Consider the following 20,264-nt stretch of genomic DNA (forward strand, 5'->3'; position numbering starts at 1 on the left):
TGGCAGGCTTCAAGCTCTAACAAGCAAGTTTCAGAGAGCAGGGGCATTCTAGAAACAGAATCCTGACCTCTTAGTGAAGCATAAAATGAGCAGAGGCTAAGGCTGAGGTTGCATCTTAGCATACGGGCTAAAGAGGTCGTTTCATTTTACAGGCAAAAAAAAAAAAAAAATTAAGTTCTCAATAATGGGTTGACTTAATTTGCAATTTTAGGAAGGATAGATCAGACAGGAAGCTAGCTGGCCTTTGCAGCAATCCAGGGAAATATTACTTGCTCAAAGTAAACTTTAAAAAGCATGGTGGCTCACATCTGTAATCCCAGCACTTTGGGAGGCTGAGGTGGGAGGATTGCTTGAGCCTGGAAGGTCGAAGCTGGAGTAAGCCGAGATCACACCACTGCAACTCCAGCCTGGGCAACAGTGAGACTGTCTCAAAAAAATATAGGTATATATAATATAATCAAATATGCCTGAACCCCTAGTTTTCCAACCCATACATAAAGGACCATGTGTTTTCTATTCTGGGCGTCCCTCTGTGCTTCAGCCCAATATATTTTGTCCCCAGTAGCCCCCAGCATCACATTATGTGTGGGCACTGCAGCCTTGACCTCCTGGCCTCAAGTGATCTGCCTGCCTCGGCCTCCCAAAATGCAGGGATTACAGGCATGAGCCACTGCGGCTGGCCTCAGGCACACTTTTTATGTGCCCATTTCATCTTGCAAATCAATCTGAACCACAAGTTTTTGGAGTCAGAGCTTCTTGAGGAAATGTGGCTATCCCAAACACTAATTTTAGTTAATGTGGTCCCAGGACCTTAAAGGGAAATGTAATTCTCCTTAAATCCATCAAGAACTAGGCAGAGAGCATGGGTTCAAGATCTTTTATTTTCAGAGCTTCCAACAGTTGGTTAGTAATGCTACCTAAGCTGGTATAATCTGAAGGCCATCCCACCTTTCTCTTTAGGCAGTCAACCAGCAGAATCTCTTTCTTACAAACAAGATCATTAACCAGTTGGAATCTGTCTCAATGCGCGTGTAGGAAGAAGTCCTCTCCCCCACATTTTTCCCAACAAGATTGTTTTATAGCCAAATGTAACTCAAACCCGTAACACAGCAACTAGCCATCTCCAGTATCACTGATTCCCACGCCCCCCCCAACCCCAAGAATAGGAAGTTGAGGTAAGAGGGGAGAGACTGTCTCCTGTTTAAGAAAAACCCGCCTACACCTCAGTGAAGCCGTGATGGTAAGGAGGCTGCCACCAGAGGGCAGGGATGAGTAGGCACTGAAACAGGCCTCTCTAGAATCAATGAAGTCTGCCCCAGCTCCTTGGATGAGGTGTTCTTTTGAAATTCCCACTTTTATGGAGTTAGATAAGGGGACAACGGGTGATGATTCATCACTCCCTGTCTCTCAAATTAAAACATGATAAACCCAGAAAGTTTTACCTTCAAAATCCACCAAGCTCCCTCCTGAGAAAATTGTATCCAGTCATGTCCATGCCAGCACCCACTCCCTTCTCCTAATGCCCAGGGCTTCCAGCCCCTCTCCTCACCCTTGGGTGGTCCATCCAACACTGATTTGATACTCTTTGACTCATAATATGACCATTTTTTAAAAATTAGAAAATAAAAGCTATCAATATCACAGCAACATAAGGAAGACACTCAGTGGACATGCTCCTCCCCCATCCTGTGGAGCCCACCTACCCCCACCCCCCTTCCCTGGGAAACCTACACTGCAACATTCCAGCACTGAGCCGGGGGTGGCCCAACAGATGCTGCCTCAAGTGCTTTCCTGACTGTGGCTCCTATACCAGCCAATGTCATGGAACTGGGGTGAGGAAGAACAGGGCCACACCTCCCACCAAATAGATATCGGTAGCCAGTGGTGGGTCTGGGAGATTTAGCTTATGTCAGGCAGCCAAGCCTGGGTCCAACGCTCTCACCAGGACCTCAGTTCTTGGCTTAAATAGCAGCAGCCCCAGTACCACAGCGCCTCCTGGGGGTGACAGAGCACCTAGCTTTCTGTCCGATAACTTATAACAGGTTTGCATTTTCTTACCCACTTCTTTTTTTTTTTTTTTTAATTAAAAGCCGAGGTAGTCCCTGGGATAATAAAACCCTACCTAGAATGGCAGTATTTCAACCTAATGAAGCAGTAAAATAAGTCTCCAGGAGTTAGAAAAAAAAATAAAATAAAGTGATTGATGAAGTTGAATAAATTAAAGATATGGATTATCCCACAAAGACCTTTCCTTCCCAGGTTGTCTTTGCTATTCGGCCAGCAGCATTTCTGTGTAACTTCTCTACTCCCCTCCGTCTCCTCTCCCCTCATGAGATGGCTGGAGCCCGATAAGGCCCCGGCTGGTTCATCCCACTGTGGCTCAGAGCAGCTTGACACGGTGCTCAGAACTGCATTGTGGCACAGTTCTGATATGGACGGAGGATGTCTAACAGGGACAGAAGAGGCGTAGCCAGCAAGATGCCCTGGGCTCCAACCTTGGGAGTGTGGGAGGTAGGTTTAAGGCATGGAAGTCCCAGGCCCCCTCTCCAAATGTCACACAGCTGTCCCCTTTGCTTAAGTTTCTCTGCAGCAAAGAGGGTAAAGGGGGATGGAGGGAAGCTTGGGCTGCTGCTGGCTGGTCCTGCCGCCCTCAGAGCTTCTTCAGACGACTGTACATCTCTCTCTTGCTCTTCTCCCCTGCCCAGGTCCGGCTCTTGGTGCGGAACTTCTTCAGGTCTTCTTTAAAGTCCTCGTGGTGCATGGGCCGGTAGCTAGGGGGCTCACAGTAAGACTGAGGGGACAGGAGAGAATAAGGTTAGGGTACACCTGCCTCACACCCACAACCTGGTTTCCCCTCTGCCTAGGGCTACAAGGCTGAAAGCGGCCAGGCAGACCTAGGCAGCCAGTTCTACAGGGGCTTTCTTTGGGTTCAGCAGATACCCACCTTGTCCCCCGACCCCTGGAAAGAAAGTCATGACCACCAGACAGATCCATTAGTCTACCACTGGGGGCGGGGGAGGAGAGATGCTCTCCACAACCCCAGTCTTACCTGGCATTTCATAAAGAACTCCTTGTATCCCCCCTTCAGGACATACAGCTCAGGGTAGTGGAGTTTGGGGTATTCATTACCCAGGCGATCTCTCTCTCTCACATACCGGCACCTAGTCAGGGGAAGGAAGGCCAAAGCAGGGTTAGCTTTTCCAGCACAGCAACAAGGCAACGCAGTCAAAGCAGCAGCTGTGGTCTAAGTCCCCCTTATACACATCTTCCCAACTTGACATTTATTCTTAGAAACAATCAGTGCTGAGTTGCAAGTTCCTGGCCACGTGAGCAGCACTCACAGCCAGTGCCAGTAGATGGTCTCTTCCCCAACTTTCCTTTCTCCAACAATCCTAGCATCTGAGTCCTGCCCAGCACCTTCACCACCACAGTTTGTGGCAAGTTTTCACTATATGAGCCAGCTTCCCCTTGCTTTCTCCACCCCAGCCTTCTCTTCAGCCAGGCTCCCTCACTCACCTCCTTCTACATAAGTGGGCTTGTTTCTTTCTGTGGCTTTTAAAGAGGCTGAACTTGCTCCTGCCTCGGGGCCCTGTTTCTATCCTCTACTTGGACTGAATGGTCTTCAATATCCAGCCAATGGCTGCTTACTGCCTCACCCTTGGTGAAAAAGCCCGAGGCCCCAAGTCCTTCAGAGGCCTACAGCTCTACAGGCCCCTACTGCTGCTCTGCCCCTTGTTCACCCCACGCCAGCCCCTGCAGCCCCACTACTGTTCCTCCAGCCTGCCTGGGAGCTCCACCACTGGCCTTATTTTTCTCTGAAGCACCTTCTTTTTTCTGAGACAGAATCTCACTCTGTCACCAGGCTGGAGTGCAAGGGCGTGACCTCAGGCTCACTGCAATCTCCGTCTCCCGGGTTCAAGCAATTCTCCTGCCTCAGCCTCCCAAATAGCTGGGACTACAGGCGCGTGCCACCGCCCAGCTGATTTTTGTATGTTTAGTAGAGACGGGGCTTCACCATGTTGGCCAGGATGGTCTCGACCTCTTGACCTTGTGATCCACCTGCCTTGGCCTCCCAAAGTGTTGGGATTACAAGAGTTAGCCACCGCACCCAGTCACCTTTTTTTTTTTTTTTTTTTTTTTTGAGATGGAGTCTCACTCTGTCGCCCAGGCTGGAGTGCACTGGCGCGATCTCAGCTCACTGCAACCTCTGCCTCCTGGGTTCAAGGGATGCTCCTGCCTCAGCCTCCAAAGTAGCTGGGATTACAGGTGTCCGCCACCACGCCTGGCTAATTTTTGTATTTTTAGTAGAGACGGGATTTCACCATGTTGGCCAGGCTGGTCTCGATCTCCTGTCCACTCTGAAATGTAAGTTCCATGAAGGCAGAGATTTTTTGGTCTGTTTTGTTCACTGCTCTTCTCCCTCAGTATCTAGAAAGTTATCTGGTACACAAGAGCCAAGAGTATCTGCTGATTTTCTCTTGAAGCTCAGTGGTTTGGGGCCTTTGTTAGCTGCTCATGAGGGATGGGCAGCAGCTTCCTCTGCAGCACGTAGCTTAAACCATTTGCCTGTGGTTAAAAGGAGTTTGGCTGGGCGCGGTGGCTCACACCTGTAATTCCAGCACTTTGGGAGGCTGAGGCGGTGGATCACGAGGTCAGGAGTTCAAGACCAGCCTGGCCAAGATAGTGAAACCCTGTGTCTACTAAAACTACAAAAAATTAGCTGGGCGTGGTGACAGGTGCCTGTAATCCCAGCTACTTGGGAGGCTGAGGCAGAGAAATGCTTGAACCCGGGAGGAGGAGGCTGCAGTGAGCCGAGATTGTGCCACTGCATTCCAGCCTGGGCGACAGGGCAAGATTCCAACTCAAAAAAAAAAAAAAAAAAAAAAAAAAAAAAGCATTCACCTGTGAATCCCAAATCTTTCCCCAGTGGAACAACAGAAAGCCAGTGATGGCGAAACTCAAGTGGGGAACGAAGTGTAAGGGGTATCTGTAGATGGTGATATAAACATGCAGCTTGCAAATACAGAATACAGAGATGGGGCGTTTTCTGTATATCTAGGTGAAGTTTCAATATGGTATAATAATGTCCTTTATATTAGAGGTGTTAAAGAGGAAGATGGGGAAATGAGAGAATTAAGAGAATAGCATCTTTTGGGCTGGGCATGGCGGCTCACACCTGTAATCCAAGCACTTTGGGAGGCCAGGATTGCCTGAGCCCAGGAGTTTGAGACCAGCCTGGGCAACACAGTGAGACCCTGTCTCTACAAAAAATACAAAAATTAGCCAGGCATGGTGATGCATGTTTGTGGTCCTAGCTTCCTGGGAGGCTGAGGTGGGAGAATCACTTGAGCCTGGGAGGCAGAGGCTACAGTGGGCTGTGCTCCTGCCACTGTACTCCAGCCTGGACAACAGAGACTGACCCTGACTCAAAAATAAAAAAAAAAGAGAGCAGCATCTTTTGTGGGTTTAAAAACAATTTACATGTGTGTGTATGTGTGTCCAGATTAGTTTGTTTCAGGCCTATAATCCCAGCACTTTGGGAGGCTGAGGCGGGTAGATCACTTGAGGTCAGGAGTTCGAGACCAGCCTGGCCAATGTAGCAAAACCCCGTCTCTACTAAAAATACAAACATTAGCTTGGCATGGTGGCATGCACCTGTAGTCCCAGCTACTTGGGAGCCTGAGGCAGGAGAATTGCTGGAACCCAGGAGGTGGAGGTTGCAGTGATCCGAGATCGCACCACTGCACTCCAGTCTGGGTGGCAGAGCAAGACTACATCTCAAACAAACAAACAAAAAAACTGCTGAGTGAATAATTCCATTCATGAATGAGCATCCTTTGGAGACAGATGTTTGAAGGACTTATGAGATGACAGTCAAAAGTGTCAAGTTGTACTGTAGTTGCCTGTGTGTAGAGCATGTACATACAAATGTGACAAAATGTTAAAAATTAATAAAATCAGGTGAAGTATGTGCAAGTATAACCTTTGTGTGTGTGTGTGTGTGTGTGTGTGTGAGACAGAGTCTCACTCTGTCACCTAGGCTGGAGTACAGTGGCATGATCATAGCTCACCACAGCCTCGACCTGCCGGGCTCAAACGATCCTCCCACCTCCTATTTTTTGTAGAGGTGGGGTCCCACTGTGTTACCCAGGTTGGTCTGGTCTGAAACTCCCGAGCAAGTGATCCTCCTGCCTCGGCCTCCCAAAGTGTTGGGATTACAGGTGCCACTGTGCCCAGCCATAACCTCACCTCTTCTTGAGCTTTAAAATGGTTCAGGTCAGGCGCAGTGGCTCACGCCTGTAATCCGAGCACTTTGGGAGGCCGAGACGGGCAGGTCGCAAGGTCAGGAGATGGAGACCATCCTGGCTAAAATGGTGAAACCCCGTCTCTACTAAAAATACAAAAAAATTAGCCAGGCGTGATGGTGGGCACCTGTAGTCCCAGCTACTCGGGAGGCTGAGGCAGGAGAATGGCATGAACCCAGGAGGCGGAGCTTGCAGTAAGTCGAGATTGTGCCACTGCACTCCAGCCTGGGTGACAGAGCGAGACTCCGTCTCAAAAAAAAAAAAAAAAGGTTCAAAGGGGTGGGCACAGTGGCTCATGCCTGCAATCCTAGCACTTTGGAGGCCAAGAAGAGAGGATTGCTTGAGGCCAGGAGTTCGAGACCAACCTGGCCAATATATTAAGACCCCATCTTAAAATTTGAAATTTCTGCTGGGTGTGGTGGCTCACACCTGTAATCCCAGCACTTTGGGAGGCCAAGGCGGGTGGATCACCTGAGGTCAGGAGTTCAAGACCAGCCTGGCCAACATGGTGAAACCCCCATCTCTACTACAAATACAAAAATTAGCCGGGCGTGGTGGTGCACGCCTGTTATCCCAGCTACTCAGGAGGCTGAGGCAGGAGAATCGCTTGAACCCAGGAGGTGGAGGTTGCAGTGAGCCGAGATCATGCCACTGCATTCCAGTCTGGGTGAAAACAGTGTGCCTCTGCCTCAAAAAAAAAAAAAAAAAGAAAGAAAGAAAGAAAGAAAGAAAGAAAGAAAGAGAGAGCCAGGTGCAGTGGCTCACGCCTGTAATCCCACTACTTTGGGAGGCTGAGGCAGGCGGATCACCTAAGGTCGGGAGTTCAAGACCAGCCTGACCAACATGTAGAAACCCTGCCTCTACTAAAAATACAAAATTAGCCGGGCGTGATGGCGCATGCCTGTAATCCCAGCTACTTGGGAGGCTGAGGCAGGAGAACTGCTTGAACCTGGGAGGCAGAGGTTGCAGTGAGAAGAGATTGTGCCACTGTACTCCAGCCTGGGCAACAAGAGCAAAACTCCATCAAAAAAAAAAAAAAAATTGAAATTTCTTAATTTAAAAATGTTTTTTAAAATAAATTGGTTCAAAATAAAAAGGTGGCATAAGAACATGGTCCTGCAGAAGTCTCCCTTGGACCATCCTAGTTAAGCTGCACTCTCTGTCCTACCTCTCTGCCTGTCCTCCTGTTCTCCTAGCATTTATATGGATCCCCACTTGGATCTCTGCTGCAGTAGGGTCCTTGTTGGTCCTGCTCGCTGTGGTATTTTTACTGTACTGTGTTTTACTGTAGTTACATTTTTATTGTCAGTGCCTGACAAACAGCAGGCTTGCAATCCTTTTAGAATGGACACAGATGACTGATGGGCAGCTCTTTGGCCCCCTTTTTTCTTTTCACCCTGAAATTGGTAATAATATCAAGTGTTTCAAAGCATCATATCATATCAGGTTTTACAGAATGAGAACTTCACACTTTTCTGGCATTTGCATAAGGAATGGTCACTTTGTACTTGAAGGAGGTCACATGAGAACAGTAGCCCCACAGATCAGACTAAGGACAGTCGGGGAGACTGGAAGAGCCAAAGTTCACCTCAGGATAAAATTACATATGAAAATGGCTTGTTATGTGCCAGAGATTGCTTGATATGCTAAAATATGCTCCAAGTGCAAGCCACAAACCACCATGTCCCACAAAAGCATCATGGAGCCTGTGCCCCAGAACCCAGTTCCGTGCAGCACTCACATGCGGGGACCTCTCTCAGAAGAAAACTCGCAGTGAAACACAACAATGACACGCTTGCCATCAGTAGGTACAATGGGCTTCTTCAATAAGAAGTCTTCAACCTCTTCTTCCATGTGCAAGTTCACTGCACCCTGTGAAGACAACAGAGACCCTTGGAACCTGCACGTTTCACACATGAAGTAATGATTCAGCAAGATGTAATGATTCATCAAGAGTGATCTTTAAGTCCACAAGACCAGTTTGTGATTTTTGCAGTTCTTCTGGCTGAATAGCCCAGTAGACCATTTGGCACCTGTATCTCAATGGAGCTTTGTGGGTCCGTACACGTTCATCATACAGTAATGCACATGGGGACTGGAAATGGGCAATTCAAATATGACAATGGTACACTTTATAGGTAGTTTTATAAATTTGGGGATTTTCAAAAGCCACAAGACAATGGCAAACAGTAACATCGTATTTAAAGTACCTCCTTACTATATTTAAACACTATTAATCGGGTAAAACATTAAAATGGCAGGCCAGGCGCCGTGGCTCATGCCTGTAATCCTAGCACTTTGGGAGGCTGAGGCGGGCAGATTGCCTGAGCTCAGGAGTTTGAGACCAGCCCGGGCAACATGGTGAAACCCCGTCTCTACTAAAAAAAAAAAAAAAAAAAAAGTAGCCGGGCGTGGCAGCGTGCACCTGTAGTCCCAGCTACTTGGAAGGCTGAGGCAGGAGAATTGCTTGAACCCAGGAGGCAGAGGTTGTGGTGATCCGAGATCATGCCACTGCACTCCAGCCTGGCGACAGAGCGGACTCTGTCTCAAAAAAAAAAAAAAAAGATTAAAATGGCAAAATCAGTTCCTTTCTTCTTGGGAACGTGTGTCCCAACACGCCCCTCCACCAGGCAGCTTGCTGAACAATCAACTTTGGAGGCATCACTAAGCCTGGCACAGACACTGGGACATGTTGCCAGAGATGGGCTTCTCCTCATCAGGAGCCCTGGGGTGCTCAGACATTGGTACCCAAGCCTCTTAAATGCTACGAAACCCATTCTTGTCCCCCGAATGACTTAAACATCAGTGGGTACCTCCTACAAGTGTCCTTGATAATGATGATGTGAGGGACAAACATGAAGAGTAACTGTAGCACAAGGTGGTAGAGAGTATTGCAGACAAGGGAACATTCGTTAAGAGCACCCGGAATCAAATGCCTTCCACACTCACTGTATTGTTTCAAAATTCTAACAACTAGCATATGAGCTAAGCGGCCAGGTGTCACTGTCCTCCCCACTTTAAAACCACAGATCCTGTTTAGGGCTCCTTCTACAGCAAGTCTCAGGAATCCATACCTTGATGTGGCCTCCCTCGTATTCATATGGGTATCGACAGTCGATGATAACAAACTCTTTAATGAGGTTGGCAAACTTGCCATTCAAAACAGATGCCATCTGTTGAGAGAAAATCAGGGAGAATCAACTTTGACCGTCAGGGAAAACTAGATTCAAGTACCCGATATGTGGTGGGTTTCAAAAGGATGGACTTACGATTTCTGGAGAGATGTATTTTAAATCCTGATGTTTCCCAGCAACTGTATGAAAGAGATAACCCTTAAAAAGAAAAAAAGATACTTAGAGAATCTGAAAGCCTATATATTATTCACACTTATACTGTTTTGTCTGGCTGGTAGGAGGCATCTTTTAAAAAACAAACATTAATGGCCAGGCACAGTGGCTCACACCTGTAATCCCAGCACTTTGGGAGGCCGAGGCTGGTGGATCACCTGAGGTCAGGAGTTTGAGACAAGCCTGGCCAACATGGTGAAACCCCAACTCTTTTAAAAATACAAAAATTAGCCGGGCGTTAGCATGCACCTGTAGTCCCAGCTACTCGGAAGGCTGGAGTGGGAAAATCGCTTGAATCCAGGAGGCGGAGGTTGCAGTGAGCTGAGATTGCACCACTGCACTCCAGCCTGGGTGACAGAGCAAGACTCCCTCTCAAAAACCAACCAAACAAACAAGCAAACAAACATTAGTTAGTACACACTAGTTACTCTTCTAGTTACTTCATTAACATCCTGACATTTAATTTTCACACAAACCAATGAGGTATATTATCCCCATTTTGAGCACCTTATCCAAGGTTACCTAGCTAGTAAGGCAGATTTAAATAAAGAAACCTCAGGTAATCTCATTTTCCTCCTGCTTTTGTCAAGAATCCACACGTCAGTAGTTAGACTGCGAATAGCACTTAAACATACAGATTTCACTCATTTACTGAGCACCTGCTATGTCCAGCATGGTGCCAGGCACTGGGGATAGGAAAAAAAGAGACCTAGCCCAGCCTTGAGGAGGAAGATGCACACATTAGCAATTACTCATTAGGGCGACTGGCTGAGCCAAGAGTTCATCTATCCCCATGCATAGGCCCATTAAGACAAATATAACCAGGCCTCAATTCAAGTTGAAAATTCCACTGAGTGTGGTGGTGCATGCCTGTAGTCCCAGCTACTTGGGAGGCTGAGGCAGGGGGAGCACTTGAGGCCATAAGTTTGAGGCTACAGTGTACTATGATAGCATGTGCGAATAGCCACTGCACTACAGCCTGAGCAACATAGTAAGACCACATCTCTCCCTGCCAAACAAGAGAAGGTTCCAAAACTGAGGATACAGCTGGATCTTTGCTTGTTCTCTTCATTCTCTGTTCCTTCAAAACCCATTTGGGCTGAAATATCAACGGCCCAACCCCAGACGTTCCCCAACCCCCTAGCCAAGACAAACCCTTTTACTTCTCACGGCATGCTGTTTATGTTTACACCTCACTAAAATTTATTTCAGTCTACCATTTGGTACATGTAGTTCATGTCTCACCTCTCCAACCACATGCTAAATTCTTTGAGGGAAGGAACTGCATCTCATTTTGGAATCTCTGCCTAACACATAAGTGCTTCAATAAATGTTAACTAAATTAATGAATAAAACATTGATCTGGTAACCTTCAAGTCAAAATGTGATTAAAGAAGCTGCTATTGACACATTCCCTGTCCTAGCCTTGTATTTTACTGCAGCCAAGCCTTCATGTACTATATCAGGCTATTAGAAGATCTTCCTCTAGACTTCCTGGAGGGTCTTTTCCCTCAATGGCCAAGCTTCTGTGAACGGAGAAATTCAGTCTCAATCCCAGACCTTCTAAGATAACCTTTCAACATGCAGACTTGTAGTGTGGCTACAGATTTATTTCTGCTGTACACTATCCTGCTAATTACTATTTTTATAATAACACAGTTCCCAGAGAGCCTAGTCTTTGGGTTACAATCAAGGTGGTTGGTGGACAGCTCCCTACCTAAAACTGCCCATCAGCTATAGTGATATCTACAGTCTCAGAAACCAACATATACCTGATCATGAGAAACTAAGTTTGCTTCCCTACCTTTAACATTCTTTTAACTGTGCCCTTTTGGAGGTATGCCAGGAACCACCCTGGGGAGGGAGACAGGCTGAGTGGGATTCTAAATACCCACACTCCCTCCTACACTTGCCAGAGCAGCTCTGCTTGCAATTACCTTGGAGAAGTCTCCTATAAGGTCCCTTGGGTCATTGTCCAAAATGTTCTCAATGGTTCCTTTGGGGGAAGATGCCAGGGATAAAGACTGATGAAGAGTCTGTAACAAATCAAAGGTAGAGAATGAGACAAGGGTTCTGAATGGAACTTCTGAAAACATTCACTTGGAGCATGTCTCGAGGAGACTAAAATGTTAATGCCTACATTTAGTAAGAAGTTTTTATTTTATTTTATTGAATCTGGAGTGAACAAAAACAGATGTGGGTTATTGACTAGGTCTCCTATTATTCCAGTGTCTAACCGAATTGCTCTGAAACTAAGTTTTCCTTCCTTCCTTAAAAAAAAAAAAAAAAAAGGGGGTGCAGGTGGTTTGGCTCATGCCTGTAATCCCAGCACTTTGGGAGGCCAAGGTGGGTTAATCACTTGAGCCCAGGAGTTCCAGACCAGCCTGGGCAAGGCGGGTGAATCGCTTGAGCCCAGGAGTTCCAGACCAGATCAAAGAGTAAGACCCTGTCTACACACACACACACACACAAGCTGGGCATGGTGGTGTGTGCCTGTAGTCCCAGCTACTTGGGAGGCTGAAGTGGGAGGATCACCTGAGCCTGGGGAGGTCGAGGCTACAGCAAGTGGTGATGGTGCCACTGCACTCCAGCCTGGGTGACAGAGTGAAACTATCTCCAAAAAAAGAGAAAGAAACAAGGGGGGTTAAAACTAGGATTAAGTTTAGAAAAAGTATGTCTTAGCTTTTTTTTTTTTTTAAAAAAGACAGAGTCTCGCTCTGTCGCTCAGGCTGGAGTGCAGTGGTGTGATCTTGGCTCACTGTAACCTCTGCCTCCCAGGTTCAAGCGATTCTCCCGCAGCCTCCAGAGCAGCTGAGACTATAGGTGTGCGCCGCCACGCCCGGCTAATTTTTGTATTTTTAGTAGAGACGGGGTTTCACCATGTTGGCCAGATGGTCTTGAACTCCTGGCCTCAGGTGATCTGCCTGCCTTGGCCTCCCAAAGTGCTGGGATTACAGGTGTGAGCCACCGCGCCCGGCCTACGTCTTAGCTTTATTCATTGAGAAGAGGAAGCCAGCTGTTAAAAAGGGGATAATTTGAGCAAAAGGATAATACTTGCAATACACAGAAACACATTAAATGTTTTAACCCATGAATTCCTGATTATTATTGAAAAACAACTATAAGTCTTGCTTTCAACTTTGGAAGATGCTTGGTAGGGCATTATTTGGAAACTGGCAAATAAAGAGATCCAATATTCATCCTGCCTTTCCCAAGGGTAACCACAGTGTTTGATGAGTGTAAGTTTCTCTTTATAGATATATTCTAGCTAATTAATGAGGAAAGAATGTAAAAACTGCAGTATCATCTTTCTGAAACCCTGGTGAAATGAAGTAAAAAATCTGGGCAGCAATCACCAATGGCTGCCTGGCACATTATACTTCCTGATCAAACTAGACAAAATCACCTATGTGATATTCTTGCCAAACAAATAGAACTGGAATTCAATCCATCCTTTCCAGAGTTAGGTTAAGGCAATATAGGGGATAGAAGACAATGTCTGAAGACCCCACAGGACTGTGGGAACCTTTGCAGGACAAATGACTTGAGCTCTTCAACAAATAAAAATATGCAAGAGGGAAACAGATGGAGCACTGAAATCTGAAGAGTAAGAGACCTATTGACCAACTACAGTGTATAGACTTTATTTGGATCCAGATTTTAACAAATAAACTGTAAAAGTACTTAGGAGACAACTGGGGAAAACTGAACCCAGACTGGATATTTGACATTTGATAGTAAGAAATTTAGCTCTGCCGGGCGTGGTGGCTCATGCCTGTAATCCCAGCACTTTGGGAGGCCGAGGTGAGTGGATCACTTGATGTCAGGGGTTCGAGACCAGCCTTGCCAACATGGTGAAACCCCGTCTCTACTAAAAATATAAAAAATTAGCCAGGCGTGGTGGTGGGCGCCTGTAGTCCCAGCTACTCGGGAGGCTGAGGCGGGAGAATTGCTGGAACCTGAGAGGTGGAGGTTGCAGTGAGCAGAGATCGAGCCATGGCACTCCAGTCTGGGCGACAGAGCGAGACTTGGTCTCAAAACAGAAAAAAAAAACCACCCAGAAATTTAGCCATGTATGATATGTTTGTGTGAGGAAAACACCCCACAAACTCAAAGTGATTTTTCTTATTCCCTCACTCAACAGCAACAGAAGACAGAAGTGCTGTTACCCCCAGATATGAGGGGATTTCTCCCTACCAACAAGCAAGCAAGCAAGCAGTTCTGCAGTGGAAAATAGCTGGGTGCCATCCAATTCAATTCTGACACTATCTACCTGCAGAGCGTCAGATCAGGAAGTTGAGGGCCCAGTCCTCAAAACCACACCACCCTTCAGACACCAGTTGGGCCTCTGGATCTTCTGATCTACGACCACCAGCTTTCAGTGGGGGTTCCCATGACCCCTTCTTTGGGTTTAATTTGCTAGAAGTGGCTCACAGAACTCAAGAAAACACATTTACCAGTTTATTATGAAGGATATTCAAAGGATATAGAAGAAGACATGCATAGGGTGAGGTATGGGAGAAGGGACATGGAGCTGCCATGCTCTCCTTGGGTGCCCCAACCTCCAGGAACCTCCATGTGTTCAGCTATCCAGAAGCTCTCTGAACCCTGTCCTTTCAAGGTTTTAGGGAGGCTTCATTACATAGAAATGATTGATTAAACCATTGGCCATGAGTGATCAACTTGACCTTTAGCCCCTCTCCTTTCCATAGACATTGGAGGGTGGGGCTGAAAGTTCCAACCCCTAATCATGTCTCTCTCTTTCCAGTGACCAGTCCCACCCTGAAGCTATCAATCATTAGTATACAAAAAGATATGACCTTGGATATTCCAAAGATTTTAGGAGTTATATGAAAGAAGGGGAAGAAGACTAAATATATATTTCACAATATCACAGGTATGATAACTGTACTCTAGCAATGCTTGACATTTTCTCCACAATGGAATTTAAAATACTAAAAATTAAAATATATGAAAATAAACCAAAACATGAGGGCCAATATATATACAAAATAATTATTAACAGTATTATTTTATCCAAGAAAAGTTTTACAAATATGGAAATAAAAAGGTCAATCTCTATTACGGTAAAAGAAAATGAATATTCTGGCCGGGCACAGTGGCTCACACCTGTAACCCCAGCACTTTGGGAGGCCAAGGCGGATATATCACCTGAGGTCAGGAGTTCAAGACCAGCCTGGCCAACTTGGTGAAACTCCGCCTCTACTAAAAATACAAAAAAAATTAGCCAGGCGTGGCAGTGGGCACCTGTAATCCCAGCTACTCAGGAGGCTGAGGCAGAGACTTGCTTGAACTGGGGAGGCGGAGGTTGCCGTGAGCCAAGATCCTGCCACTGCACTCCAGCGTGTCTCAAAAAGAAAGAAAAAGAAAATGAATATTCATTTTTTTTTTTTGAGATGAAATCTCACTCTATCACCCAGGCTGGAGTGCAGTGGCGTGATCTCTGCTCACTGCAACCTCCATCTCCTGGGTTCAAGCGATTCTCCTGCCTCAGCCTCCTGAGCAGCTGGGATTACAGGCTCATGCTACCACACCCAGCTATTTTTTGTATTTTCAGTAGAGACAGGGTTTCACCATATTGGCCAGGCTGGTATGGAACTCCTGACCTCGTGATCCACCCGCCTTTTCCTCCCAAAGTGCTGGGATTACAGGAGTGAACCACAGCACTCAGCCAGAATATTATTAAATATTGATAGATATTTTCTGACATGTATACAATGTAAAGTTTCACAAATGTTCTTGCCCTTATAACCCAGAATTTCATTTTAAATTAGAAATAAAAGGAAAATCAGGGGAAGGGAAATTCTAAATGTCCAGAAGGTGATTTATTCAATTATTTCTAGTATACTTGTAAGTCAAAACACTATCAGCCAGGTGCATTGGCCTGTGCCTGTAGTCCCAGATACTTTGGAGGCTGAGGTGGGAGGACTGCTTGAGCCCAGGAATTCAAGGCCAGCCTGGGCAACACAGTAAGACCTCTTTTCTACAAAAAATTTAAAAAAATTTTTTTTAAATTAACTGGGCATGGTGGTGAATGCCTGTAGTCCCAGCTGCTAGGGGGGCTGAGGCGGGAGGAGTGCTTGAGCCCATGGAGGCTGTACTGAGCTGTGATCATGCTAGTGGACTCCAGCCTGAGTGACAGCGCTAGACCCTGTGCCCCCCACAAACAAAAAGAACAAAAACCAAAACCAAACAACTCTCCCAAAACAAAAATACTATGCAATTATTAAAATATTCTTTTAGAACAATACTTTAAAAACATTCATAAAGCATTAAAAACAAAAGCAGATACGATAAGGCAGTAGGCCTAAATGCTAAATGTTTTCCTAGCTGTCATCTCTCTAACCTTTTAAGACTGTGATGAGATTTACTTAAACCTTTTCATGCCACAGAAAACACAGGCAGTTCACCATTTTATAATGCTTAATACCAAACCTCAATATAAGGACAGTATAATGAAGGAAAAACATACAAATAAACCAGTGTTTTGTGTGTCTAGCCACAGAATAAATAGAAAAAATAACACAAAGGACCATAGGACTTAGGCCCAGACAACCATGACACTAGCTCACCCATGCCAGGTGCTGTGTCTAACACCTATGATCCTGGCACTTTGGGAGGCCAAGGCGGGAGGATTGCCCTGAGCCCAGGAGTTTGAGACCAGCCTGCACAACATGGCGAAAGCCTGTCTCTACAAAAAATACAAAAATTAGCTGGGTTTGGTGGCACACACCTATAGTCCCAGCTGCTTGAGAGCCTGAGGTAGGAGGACTGCTTGAGCCTGGGAGGTGGAGAGTGCAGTGAGCGGAGATCATGCCACTGCACTCCAGCCTGGGTGACAGAGAGACCCTGTCTCAGAAACAGGAAACAACAAAACAGCCTATACAACTATGAGCAATGCAATGAATTAACTTGAAGAATTAGACAGACAGGGCTGGGCGCGGTGGCTCACGCCTGTAATTCCAGCACTTTAGGAGGCCGAGGCGGGCGGATCACAAGGTCAGGAGATCGAGACCATCCTGGCTAACACTGTGAAACCCCGTCTCTACTAAATATACAAAAAATTAGCCAGGCGTGGTGGCAGGCTCCTGTAGTCCCAGCTACTGGGAGGCTGAAGCAGGAGAACGGCATGAACCCAGGAGGCAGAGCTTGCAGTGAGCTGAGATTGCGCCACTGCACTCCAGCCTGGGCGACAGAGCGTCTCAAAAAAAAAAAAAAAAAAAGACAGACCTTTATAAAAATCAAGTATTTAATAGGCCATGATAGGTCTGGATTAAAAGGAAATAAAATATCTACAACAAATGATAATAAAAACATTTCAGGTCAAAAGTTATGAGACAAATCTAAACCAGTGGGAAATTCATAGATTCAAATAGATTTATCCAGAAATAAGAAAATTAAAAACGAATGAGTTAACCATTCAACTCATGAAGCTGGAGACAGCAACACAACAAGCCCCAAGAAAAGCCTGCTCTCCCTAGGCAAAGGATGGCCTATTGAGGCAGAAGACTTTTAGACAATAATCATTCTACTAGTCAACACAGAAACAATTATGGCCAACAGCAAGCGGGGGCCTCCACCTTTGCCCAGCTGTCATACAGTGCCCCAGTCACCACCCCACGGGGATGGAATGAACTTCCACTCCCTCCCAGCAATAATGAGACAAGTCCCCACCCAAGGTGTCAATGGAGTTTGTGCTGGGGAACCCGGACTTCCACCCATGCCTTTCTTGCAGTATCAGAGGAAGCCTGCTAAAACATAAAATTTACATAGACCGGAGACTCACAAATATACAGGAGACAATGGAAGAATCACTGGTCATACCAAGAACCAGAAAAATCCCAACTTGAACAGGAAAAGACAATCAACAGATGCCAACAACACTATGGATGGATGTTGGATTTGTCTTACAAAGATTTTAAAGCAGCCATCTTAAAAATGCTTCAACAGGCAATTATGAACATACTCAAAGCAAATGAAAAACCAACATGAAAACAGCCAAGTATCAGCCAGGTGTGGTGGCTCACACTTGCAATCCCAGTGCTTTGGGAGGCCAAGGCAGGAGGATCGCTTGAGGCTAGGAGTTCAAGACCAGTGTGGGCAACATCGCTAGATCCCATCTCTATTAAAAGAAACACACACACACCCACACACACACACAACCCCACAAAACCCCAGCAAATCTTAGCAAAGAAAATAAATGAACCACTAAGTAGAAATTTTTAGAACTGAAAAATACAGTGTCTGTGCTAGAGCAAAAAGGAACCTAGGAAACTAACCTCATGGGCCTTCTCTGGATTAGTTGACTCTTTGGGGCTGGCCCCAGACATGCTCTTCCTCCTCTTTGTACTTCCAGGTGGAGACTCCTCTTGAGATCGTTCTGGTCTCTTCAACACTGACCGAGTGCTGGAGCTACACAGGGAAGGGGAGTCAAACAGCTTGCATCGGTTGTCCTTACAGGAAAAAAAACAGACAGACCCATCTTTCATTAAAACCTGTTCACTTGAATGGTAAGACAAATAAACCGAAGGTTTCCTGGGATGATCTAAGATCAATTCTAAATTAGCAAACAGACACTGCCGATTCATCTAGTCCTAGCAACTCTCACAGGGCCTGGCACATAGTAGGCACTGAGCACTTAGTGCTCAATGAATATATACTCGGCTGACATTATATAGAGATGAGCAAAACGTCCTTTGCCCTCACAAAAACTGTCTACATAATCCTGCGTCAAGAGAAGTGCGACCTTCCAGTCAGGAACACATTTTTGGCTTGCCTATCTTCCCCTCCATTTTATTACTTGCACCTTGCTTAATTAAGCAGGTCAACGGGTTTAAATACCCCACTTAAATCCAGAAAAGATGCACAGTAGCCAGGTTATAATAAAAATGGGGGCATCTTTGGTTAAGGTATAGTTAAGATGGTAAATTTGGAGGGAGTGGGGATGGGCAGAGTAGCAAATGCCTTTCAAAATTGTGTTCAGTCTTTTTTTCTACTTGGTCTTTTAAAGACTAATTTCCCAGGCTGGGTGCGGTGGCTCACGCCTGTAATCCCAACACTGTGGGATCACTTGAGGTCACAAGTTCAATAACAGCCTGGCCAACGTGAAGAAACCCCATCTCTATTAAAAATACAAAAAAATTAGCCAGGTGTGGTGGTGCGTGCCTTTAATCCCAGCTACCCAGGAGGCTGAGGCACGAGAATCACTTGAAGCCAGGAGGTGGCGGTTGCAGTGAGCTAAGATTTGCACCACTGCACTCCAGCCTGGGTGACAGAGCAAGACTCTGTCTCAATAAATAAATAAATAAGTAAAGACAAATTTTCCAGAGCCCAAGGGAAGCCAATCTGACCAGTGGTAGCGAGAGTCAGCTCTCTAAACGCATCTCAGCCTATTCTCGACTCCATGTGTCTTGGCCTGGCTTTTCCTTCTGCACAGAATGTCCTTTCACATCTCAGTAAACCATTCATTTTCAAGTTGATGCTAACATTTCAATGTCACTTCTTTGAAATCTTCCTGATAGTCCCCAGTAGAATGGATCACTCCCACATCTGCTCCCATAGAGACTGGGGATTTTCTCCCTCTTTTGTCTGAAGTTTATTTTCCATTACAGCTCCCAGCAATGGTTAGTTTGTAATAACCATTTGTGGAAGACATTTCCCCACTATTAAGAGCTTACAAGCCCATGCTTATGATTCTAAAATCAAATCTATAAAACTAACAGCCACTTCCAAAGTGTTCTCACATTTTATGTAATTTTATGCCTATCAAAATGACCTGGTAAATTTACTCATAACATTTGTACTGGGTTAACATATTTTCTCAAAAGCTATGCACATGAATGTACTATAATCCGTAAGTGATCTCAAAACTGTAGCTTGGCTGGGCGCGGTGGCTCATGCCTGTAATCCCAGCACTTTGGGAGGCAGGTGGATGGATCACCTGAGGTCAAGAGTTCGAGACCAGCCTGGCCAACATAGTGAAACCTCGTCTCTACTAAAAATACCAAAAAAATTAGCCGGGAGTGGTGGCGTAAGCCTGTAGTCCCAGCTACTCAGAAGGCTGAGCCAGAAGAAGCACTTGAACCCAGGAGGCACAGGTTGCAGCAAGTCAAGACTGCACCACTGCACTGCACCCCAGCCTGGGCAACAGAGGGAGACTCTGTCTCAAAAACAAAACAAAACAAACAAACAAAAAAACTGTAGTTCATTTGTTCTGTAATTATAGTTCAGGTTATTGAGAATTTAAAAATATGAACTTATCAATTTAGATGTGTACCTAAGGGTGTATATCTCTGAACATACAGGTGTATATATCTGTATAGGCACATTCTTGCTTCTAACTTTGAAAGTATCCCTATGATGAAAACACGAATCTATAGCGTGTGTATGTGTGTGTATATATATGTGATTTTGAATATATATACACACATACACTATAGATTCTGTATCTACATATACTATGCTTTCTGTTTGAAAGTATCCCTGATGGAAACACAAATCTATACTGTGTATGTGTGTGTGTGAGTATATATATAGATATAATATATATTATATGTAATTTTTAAAATCGAAAATATCTACCTGAAAATAC

At 45.6% G+C, this 20,264-nt stretch overlaps 1 protein-coding gene and 1 pseudogene across 4 annotated transcripts in view; one reads left to right on the forward strand and one right to left on the reverse strand.

Moving 5' to 3' along the window:
• Positions 1-862: 862 nt before the first annotated feature.
• Positions 863-20,264, reverse strand: part of CDC25A (cell division cycle 25A) — a 30,720-nt gene continuing 11,318 nt past the window's right edge. For all 4 annotated transcript variants that reach the window (XM_024928426.4, XM_024928425.4, XM_003818428.6 and 1 more), the window contains 7 exons: positions 17,953-18,126; positions 11,590-11,688; positions 9,575-9,637; positions 9,380-9,478; positions 8,047-8,177; positions 3,050-3,161; positions 863-2,791 (listed from right to left, as the gene is read on the reverse strand). In XM_024928426.4, coding sequence (XP_024784194.3) covers positions 2,651-2,791; positions 3,050-3,161; positions 8,047-8,177; positions 9,380-9,478; positions 9,575-9,637; positions 11,590-11,688; positions 17,953-18,126 — 819 coding nt within the window. In that variant the 3' untranslated portion in view covers positions 863-2,650. The remainder of the gene's footprint in view (positions 2,792-3,049; positions 3,162-8,046; positions 8,178-9,379; positions 9,479-9,574; positions 9,638-11,589; positions 11,689-17,952; positions 18,127-20,264) is intronic.
• LOC129397541 (small nuclear ribonucleoprotein F-like) lies at positions 4,523-5,706 on the forward strand (annotated as a pseudogene).

Source organism: Pan paniscus, chromosome 2 (assembly GCF_029289425.2).
Source record: "Pan paniscus chromosome 2, NHGRI_mPanPan1-v2.0_pri, whole genome shotgun sequence".
Classification (NCBI taxonomy): domain Eukaryota; kingdom Metazoa; phylum Chordata; class Mammalia; order Primates; family Hominidae; genus Pan; species Pan paniscus.